At 30.0% G+C, this 10,173-nt stretch overlaps 1 protein-coding gene across 1 annotated transcript in view; it reads left to right on the top strand.

Moving 5' to 3' along the window:
- The first annotated feature begins 8,459 nt into the window (after nucleotides 1-8,459).
- The window catches only part of LOC108910525 (acidic mammalian chitinase), a 21,264-nt gene continuing 19,550 nt past the window's right edge, over nucleotides 8,460-10,173 (top strand). The window contains exons 1-2 of the mRNA XM_018715145.1: nucleotides 8,460-8,627; nucleotides 9,163-9,324. Of these exons, the coding sequence (XP_018570661.1) occupies nucleotides 8,570-8,627; nucleotides 9,163-9,324 (220 nt within the window). The 5' untranslated portion in view covers nucleotides 8,460-8,569. The remainder of the gene's footprint in view (nucleotides 8,628-9,162; nucleotides 9,325-10,173) is intronic.

The raw sequence follows: 10,173 nt of genomic DNA, 5'->3' as shown, positions 1-10,173 counted from the left end.
AATCGTAACTACTAGCTATGTTTCAGTGTATTGTATATTATCAAAACTCATCGAGTCTTCCCGTTGACAACATCCATAAATTCCTAACATTACAACTATGTATATTTGCCAATAGTAGTCATCAGGAATGTCTTTAAAAAAAAGTTAATCTAGGAAGTATTTCTGAGTGATTAGGATGATATACCACGTTAATCTTCTTTAAGAATGCTGTCACATTAATAAACTCAGCTATATTCGTATCCTGGTGAACTAGCAGCATCGATGTTATCATTGAATATTTTTTCACATATTAAAAAAATAGATAATTTACTTTAAATAAAATTAATTGGCATAAGCAATTAACAGCATAAAAAAATAGCAGATCTGAGTTTTATTTTCTTTTTTTCCTAGTACAAAATTGTTTATATTCTTTTGAGTACCTGGTATTAGCCGATTTTGCTGGAATTAATTTTCCCACCAAATGTTCACCACCGATTTTATTGAATTTGAGAATCGAAAATAACAAATCATAAATAATACAGAGGGTATATATCAATCAATTCAAGGATATCTGCGAAATTTGTAGTTTTAAATATTTTTAGAGAAGTTTTCAAAATGAAAAATAACCTCAAATCTAAAATAACCATTTTTTAATATGTTAATAATAAGATATGACAGGATGAAATAAAATATTATTCGATACAGGTCCGTAATGCGTTGTTACAGTCACGTTTAGATATTAATATTTATATAACTATAACAAGTCACCTACCGGACCTGTAACGAAACTTATTATTTACGTAGCAACTAAATACAATACTAAATTTTGTTTAATTTTCTAAATATTTTAATTTAATTACTCTTAGTAACAGTAGTTAATAATACTTATAGAATACAATGCTGATTAATATATTTTTCAAGATAGCTAAACTAGCAACAAAAGAAGTAATTTAAAATACACTTAAATGATGTATATCTACACACTGTTAACAAGATCATTTGTCCGGTTTATCAGACTTTAGTATCATAAAATAATATATCTAACCATGTCTCTACATATTTAAAATATTAAAATTTGTTGGAAGAGGAATTTTACACAAGTAATAGTAAGATAATTAGAACATTGATTTAACATTATTTTGTGCTATTTGTTTTTGTTACATTTTTAATCAACATGACGCAGATATTTTCAATTTGATATTACAACAGATACCCTAAATGTGACGACAAAAGTTATATCACTAATTTTATCAACCCATTTCACTTATTTGCAAGTGTTTTCGGGAGTATCACAAGGTTGAGTCCTGAGACCTCTTAACATATTACGATATTAAATCATACACAAAATTTTAGGTAATTGGTCACAAAAGGTTTGGTTAAAGAATGATCACTAATAATAATGTATCCCTCTAACTTCTTTCCTTCAAGTTCAATTACCAAATAGATGTGCTTAGATTAACCTACATTTATCAAAGACCTGTGGATTATACTTGATAGAAAACTTCCACTTAATGAACATATTAACGCAATTTTAAAAATACATTATGAAAACCTTAGATGTGTTATAGAAAATGGTAGATATTTTATAGACTTTAACTATTTTATAGAAATCGTAAAATCTCGTCTGGAATATGCTTCCGCTGTATACAATTCTAAATTAAATCTTCCTATACAGCTAATTTTTCTCGAAACCTATTATTGGATTAGTAGGGCTAACATTCGTTGCAATTCAGAAGATTAAGAATATATTTAAATGAAGCAAAATGTAAGACATATTATGTAAAATCATCAATTCAAAACGATATGGTCCAAAACGCAAATAAATAAACACCTTGTATTTTTTGAGCATTTATAGAGAAACACGTCAAAAATATTTTGATGATATTCATTCGTTTGTTCATTTTCCAGTTGGACTGAAAATGGATTTCACCAGCACTTATTCTCGAGTAACATCATATTGTAGCGAAATTCGGCCTGGTGTGCTTTTGCTTATAGGTACATATGTTTACTAGTTTCCTGTTATCCTGGTCTTGCTTGTTTGGTAGTTTAAAATTCCTGCCATATGCTAGCGCTTCATTAATTAATTGTCTTACACCTGGCTAATTGTAGGGCTTCCTATGTTTCGCAGTCTCGACACCATCAATAAATACCTGGACTGCAAGCTGCTCCATAAAGTCCTGCGGTAAAGTACGACAAGTAAATTAAACGAACCACATTGGCCTCATACTGTTGTAAACTCTCATTTGTTCTCTCAGTCCTACTTTTTAGCTGTACGTGGTAGACTTGCTGTACCTAAGTGTTTGTCATCAAATCTCTTTTCTAAATGTTGCACTAGGTCGTCATGATTAGTGCGTCTTCCTTTGCCTAACGTTTTTAAAACTTGTAAAGCCTCACCCCTTAATGACACTACTAGGGTTTTCCCACTATCAATTCAGTTAACTTTCGTTGCGACTTCAACTTCAACTGTTTCATGTAAGTTTTGCCAAGAAGACTTACCATTATAAACTGGCTGAATTTTGTCCGAACCTTGCCGAGACTGTTCAATTTTGGTAGTTCCTATCATGGAATCATGCCTTATTTTAATATTTTCAAATTCCTATTTCATGTCTTCTACTTCTTTCCTTATAATGGTAATCTCTTCTTCCGCTGGTTCCTCTATGTTGTCGAATCTATGATCCACATTTTCGAATCAAAGGTCTACATTTTGGCCTGTTCATCTAATTGATTTTTCATTTCACTTTAATTTTGTCTTTCATATTCCCCATATCAACTCTTAATGCATCTTTTCCCGTCTTCACATCAGTCCTTAATGCATCCACTGCATCCTGTCTTCTCTTCATATTCGACCTTAATGTCATTAATTCATCCTGGCCTGTCCTCTTATCAGATCTGAGTTCTATCTTCATTGCCATAATCACCAATTTGTACCAAAGATCCATTATTTAACATAATTTTAATAATTCTGACAATTTACAACAAATAACAACAACTTAACTTTGTTTCTCGATATTTCGATGGGTTTCTAAGAACAGTATGGAACAATATCTAAGCTTCTAAGAACATGACAGAAAGAAACAACATATTCTAGAAACATAATGAAATTAGTAAACAAATGTATAAGCAGAGCACACTAGACCGAATTTCGCTATAATATATTTTAGTTGAACCGGATACAATTCTTTATAATTTTTAAATTTTTTGCCCACGATTTTAGGGAAGTTAGGCCGTCCGCTACCAGGGGGCAGTACAGCCAACCTCTGCATATCTAATAAAGTAGGTACGCATTAAAAAGAGGGAAATTGTGAGGGCATCGATCGCAATGGCCCCTGGATCCTGACAAACTACAAACGTCAGCATTTACTTCGATTTATCTGAGAGCGTTGATTATAAAATCATTGATTATACTTTTGACATTTTATAAAAGAAAATAATACACAAAATAAAAACTTGTCTGTTTAAGATAGGTGCAGTACTATTTTGGAAAGTATGCTCTAAAAATTGTTGCTTATAAAATAAAATCACGACATCAAATAATTATGCTAAAATTTATATATTGAATACCTGTGAGATGCGATAATAGTTGTCTTCAGAACCTTCATAAATGTTTATAAGCCACGTGATCGCCGAGCTTGACGTTTAATGATCCGTTACGTCTACTCTCGAGATAGTGCGATCGCTGATTGGTTGGATAGAACCTTCAATTACGCCAATCACAGTCGATAAAACAGAATCTGTGATCTTATTCTTTTAATTTTACCCTTTATTTGCCAACGTGAAGAAAATAAAATTACTGTTCCAAGCAAAATTACTGGCCACGTGGCTTGTTATCATTTATGAAGGCTCTATATTTTCTTGGTTCAATTTGCAAAAAAAAATGGATACTTCGACATTTTTGAAGTGCCTACCTTTGAGCGCTATATTTCCAATATTTCTAATTTGTCCATTATTTAATTTATATGATATATTATGTATCAGTGAATTCGCAATTCAGAATTCCATCCGACGAAACTGAAAGGTATGATGTTAGACAAAAATAAGTTCTGGCGAAATTGATTTCCTGTCAAACCGGTAATTGAACACATGAATTAACATGTGCGAAAAAATGCAGTGATTTTTATTAAAAAACTGAATTTTCGGCCATATCTCTTCAAAACAATGTTCAGCTGTTTTTCTGATTGCTTATTCTCATTTTATAGGACTTTTTACGTGAGTGTGTCTTCTCATTCAAATATTTTAATTGTAAAATAATAAACAGCAATAAAAAAAGGTTATAGAAATATATTCAATAAATGTATATGTATACATCTGATGTGATATATTTTATTATTTTCTAAGTGTTTTTGTCAGGAACTTTGTCATATATTTATGTATTCATTGTAATAGTATTTTTATTTATAATGTTTATTTACTCATTGTTACTGATATTCTTTGTTTGTGCTGCTATTGTTTAACTGGAACTTAAGTTCTGTAGAATAGTATATTCCAATAAATAATCAAAATAAGTATTATGTTTCATTTTACTGCTAAATTATTTCCATAGCATTTAATACGAGAAGAAATAATAATTAAAGATCTTTATTTTGGAAACTGATCTGAAATCTGTATTTTTTTTTATTTTAACATTTAGTGGCATTTTTTCTGTTGCTAAGCCAAAACATTTTTAGGTCAACATTCAGTGATACAGACGATTCTAGATAAATTAAATTTGAAGAACAATTATCATTATAATTGGATAGATCATCTACACGATTAGCAAGATAATTAAATGAAGAGCGTCAGAATTATTTACAAATTTATTTGTAATGCAGAACATGTGTGTGTGTGGAAGATAATTATTAATGATAACATACTTGATAAACAAAAATAAATTATTAATATCTCTTCAATTACATCTTCTACGTAATATGAGTAGGTTCCTACATTAGACATATTATTTGACAGTTACTGAACTAGCTTTAGAAGGATGCGATTGTAATGAAATCTTGCCTCAAGCCTCGTCATGTAAAGATACCATACATTTTAGGAGCAATGGTACGCTAAAAGTATGTAAATGGAGAAACTTTACCTCAATTCTCGACTGAGTCCATAGCATAGCACCCCATTTGTAACATGGCATGACTATTACCACGCACAAAGCTCCGACAAGTGTTCGCATACACCAAAAAGACAGTACACCCTTAAATTAAAACTATGTGATTTATATCACCTTTAAGATGTTTTAGGAATGATAATCAGCATTTTCTTAATTGGTTATTAACTTTTCTTCGTCCATCGTGCACTGTACGAGGATCCGAAAAATACTAAATTCGATGTTAGACTCGGGTACAGAATAATACAAATGCGCAACTTCCGCCAAAACCTTTGATATAATGGAATCAAATTTTTTGACCATTAAGCCATATTTTTGGCAGTACCCAAAGCGTGGAGCTTGAAAAGGAGCGAAAATCACACGAGAAATTTACGATATTTTCCAAACTCAAAAATAGATACTTTGCCAAAAATCAGTTCATTATAATATCATTTGAAAACAGTTAACAGTAAAATTTAAGCCATTTTGGCATAATTTTTGCAAAATAAATATATGACTATCTGAATTGTGTAATAAACTAAAAAACATTTTTTATTAAAATCCAAATTTAAAATATGTGACACAAAAACTAAGAAATGTAATTAATATCTATAACAATCATACAATTAAATATCGTCAATAATAATTATGTATTTGTTTATGTCGTTTGTTATTATTTTTTTTTAAGTTGAAAAGAAAAGAAATTTTAATTAAATGGGATCGGCCAAGGGATTGACTTTACAAATAGAGTTTTGCATGACCATAAACATCTTTGAGAAAGGTAAATAAACATAAAGCTAAAACAATTCAACTTATTGAAAACTTATTCTGGTTCAATTGCCAGCAGTTGACATTAAAACAAGTAAAAACAAAATGCAATCCAAATTGCATGACATAATTCTCAATTATTTCTTGACCCGAGTCTATTTAATATTTATTTCTAATTCTTAACTTTTATAAGGTAGGTGTCGACAATACAGTAGTATGTAATATTATCATTAGAGGGGTTCAGCCATAGACCTTATAAACTACTTAAATGCCCTTAAATTATATACAGGGATGGCCAGAAGTACGGAATAAATTTCATATCCTTTGAATGAGTTAATTTTTTTTAAAACGCCGAAACACGTTAACTGATTTTGATTTTTTCCCATCTTTCGGTTATATAATAATTAATTTTTCTTCAACCCCCTAACCCCCAGCTACCCCTACTTTTTTTTCAAATGGAAACATAAGGCATGAGGGGGCTCTTTAAAAAGCTTATAGAAAACCGAATCCAGCCATACCAAATAAACAAGTTTTATTTTTTCAATNGATTCGGTTTTCTATAAGCTTTTCAACGAGCCCCCTCATGCCTTATGTTTCCATTTGAAAAAAAAGTAGGGGTAGCTGGGGGTTAGGGGGTTGAAGAAAAATTAATTATTATATAACCGAAAGATGGGAAAAAATCAGTTAACGTGTTTCGGCGTTTTAAAAAAAATTAACTCATTCAAAGGCTATGAATTTTATTCCGTACTTCTGGCCATCCCTGTATATAATTTAAAGGCATTTAGAATGTCTGCTCTGCAAGTATCTATCATTCACCTATTTCAGCAGTATTTAGTCATATGTGGATTCACAAATATTTTTTGTTTTGAATATCACAGTGGTTTCCGTTAGTAAGTTTGAAACAAACACCTTGGGGACCGCTCGGACCTTATCCGTAATGAAACCCTTTTTAACATTCAAACTTGTGAATAGAGGTCATGGCTCTCACAAATTCTAACTGTAGTTGCTAAACATTGGCGTGGTATATGGTTTTTATATGAGATGTTATTTAATAATAGTAAAAAAAGTAATAATAGTAATGATATAATGTACAGTCATATGACATATTTCAAATCTTGCGGCTAATATTCGAGTATTAATACTTACCAGCATCCCATTCTCTGAGTTTGTTCCTATTCAAAATTAGCATATTACTGTTAACAGCTCCCGTAGTCCTTTAAATTTTGAATTAATGTTGCAAACATTTTCTTATTCAGTACTTGTCGGTTCTGATAATCTTTGACATTGTATTCTCGAAAAAACAGGCTCTAGCCAGATCAACTCTTTCTTAATTCATATGCACGCTTTTTCATAATATAAGACAGAAACTTGAAGAATACACAAAAATACATTGTACCGTCAATAAACACTACATGCTTCACTAAATAGCTTAAACTTGACTATAATAAATATAAATAAAAACTAAAATAAAACACTACACTGCACAATGCAAATTCTATTTCGATTCCAATAAAAACTAAACGTTCACCTACAAAGTGGTGTAATTTCTCCGCATTCTACAGACACTTTCTCGTAAACAGATAAACTGAAAACTAAAATAAATGTACCTAACAAAATTAAGTAACATTAGCAGTTTGTTGTTTACCCGTTAACCATCCCTTGTCATATCATACCAGATGTAAAGTCAATATTTCAGTCTTGTAAACAATGATATGCTGTTGTGAAACTATTGGTCACGCTTTCATACAATATAATTTTCTGTTTTGTATATTTTGAATTAATTTAATTTAAGATGTCTAGGACCGATTCAACTGATGAAGTAGCTGAATTAGAAAAACGAGTAAAAATATCCTATTTTGTTGAAAATTTTATAACTTTTTTATACATAAAAGCAGTCTGTTTTAACTAAGTTGTTTTCCATTGTAACGTCTCTAACAGTTAAAAACGTAACAATTGGCAACACTGATAAGTGCGTTTATACAACTACTACGCTACTTCTGGCAGCTCGTTTACTTCCTCCAATAACGTCGTAAACAAAAATTTATTTGCAGTTTAGTTTACAATATTAGAGGGCAGGTTTACTGCAAAGGTTTTCATTTTCATTTTATTTTTATAGTTTTCAAAAATATCCATTTGTTATTGACATTAACATTTAGAATCCATAAAAAAAATATAAAAGATTGCTAGTATTGTACGCATATTACTTAAAACTATTTAAAAAAAAAAATTAAGTTTATTATTTATAACATAAGGAAAGTTTGACATTGTGGATCATCTATGAATATGATAATTCATACAATGTAATATCACGGTTGTTCAGCAACATTTTGTATGATTTTCTTTACGTTTACATATTCCATATTATCTGGTATCTATATTTACTTTCTGATTAGTCATATTGATAGGTACTTAAGATTAAGGACAGATAATAACCACAAGGATACAAATTTAAACTAATGAATCTGTCACGAGATGACGTAAAACATCAATGTTGTAACCTTCCAGTTTTAAAAAACAAACTCGATTTTTTTTGATGATACAAGCTACAGTAATAATGATCAACTTCATCTCAAATACACACGTTTTCTTATAAGTTTTTCAAATACAACAGATTAAATCGATTTCTTATCAATACAAAAACAATCTTCGATGCAGATACTTTATCGTTACATTATAAGCTCGTATTACTATTATGTTGTGTTTATTGTGAAAATGTGTTTTGTTTCTTAGTCACAAAAATATTATTCTTCCAAAATGTACCTAAAATCTCTCATGATCTGCTTAGCAATATTTATGCAGTATTTTGCCACAGGTAAAGTGATATTAATATTAAAATGGGTACGGAACAATGGTTCAAATTTTATTTTTTGTTCTAAACAAATAAGTGCTCGTTATCCTATTAAATTGAATTAATTTTGTTTATTTGAGTATATACGCCACCTGTGAAAAGAAATTAAAAAGTTATTTAAATAAACCATCACACCAAAAGAATGTCAAGCATTGTTTTTTTGATAGATATAATTTTCTTATCTAAAAAAAAAATGAGAAAAAATTAGTATCACAATAAGTTGATAAGAAATTGTCAAATGTAATATTTTGTAAAGTACCTAATAAATTATATGTACCATAATATAGAATATCTTTATAAAAGCTGCTCTGGAGGTAGGGTATTATACATATTTTATATTTTCCATGATAAATGTTAGAATCACTTCTTGCATTAATATATTTATTATATCATAAATTATTGCTAAACTTAAAGTGCAACCAGAAATTCTAATATTCTATTGCGGTAATATTCTCTTTATTTTCAAAAGTAAAGTAATTAAAATTGTTTAAATTGGTAGGCACAAGGGTTATTTGTTACTATGAAAGCTGGAACGCTTATGATGGTTACAATCCAGAAGATTTCGATGCTAGCCTGTGCACCCACATCAATTATGCCTTCATGGGACTTTGGGAAGACGGAAACGTTAAAGTAGAGGACGATTCTCTTGACATCGATCAAGGTAAAAGAGCAATGTTATCATAAACACAACATTTTTGCAGTCATGAACTGATAAATATGAGTAAAGGGCAATGAATATTTGTATCGTATATCTACTCTTTGTGTTAAGCTGCGAATATCATACTCATTATCTCAGTACAATTACACAGCCCCAGAAAAAAAAAAGGATCGGATCTGGTATTCAGACCCTTGTATTTCCATATATTTTTTTCCGCTGAATCCAAATCTGCCTTCAGATTTGGCCCAACGGGTCTGAGTTTTCGGGAAAATTCAAAAAACAGGTCAAAATTCACAAGAAACGTCATTTACGATCGACGAAAGTTATAAAAAATCAAATTATTCTACTAGCTCACTAGACGTATGATTTTTCACTCGTTTAATTTCAATTTATCATCATAGAGTCAGGTAAGCTGGTCCAATTTCATTCAAAAAGAGAAAATAGAATAAAACGCCATTTTCATGGCATAATTCATGTTAGTCCAGGCGGTACTTGTTTGGGGTTGGGTAAAACGCATATGATCGGAGATTTTTGCTTTAACGGCTCCTAAATAACATCAGAAATGATAATATTTCTATGCAAATAAAAAAAAACGTGGGCTTAATTGTTATTGCAAAAAAGTATTAAAATAATAGCAAAAAAATTCATTTTTTTCTTGGATTTCTCGTCGACAACTTAGCAACTATTCGTTTTAGACAAAAATGGAAAAGGAAAAAAAGTTTTGTAATTAAATTTTGATCAAGATAGAGTTAGTTGCAATTCGAAAAAATAATTATTGTTATTGCAAAAATCGGAAAAATCATTTAAAAAATTGCAAAAAATGCTAGTTTATTTGTCAATTTTTTTCAGACA

The sequence above is a fragment of the Anoplophora glabripennis genome, unplaced genomic scaffold (genome assembly GCF_000390285.2).
Source record: "Anoplophora glabripennis isolate ALB-LARVAE unplaced genomic scaffold, Agla_2.0 scaffold520, whole genome shotgun sequence".
Taxonomy (NCBI): Eukaryota; Metazoa; Arthropoda; class Insecta; order Coleoptera; family Cerambycidae; genus Anoplophora; species Anoplophora glabripennis.
The sequence above is the reverse complement of the archived record's forward strand: the minus strand, read 5'-3'. Positions and strand labels throughout refer to the sequence as shown.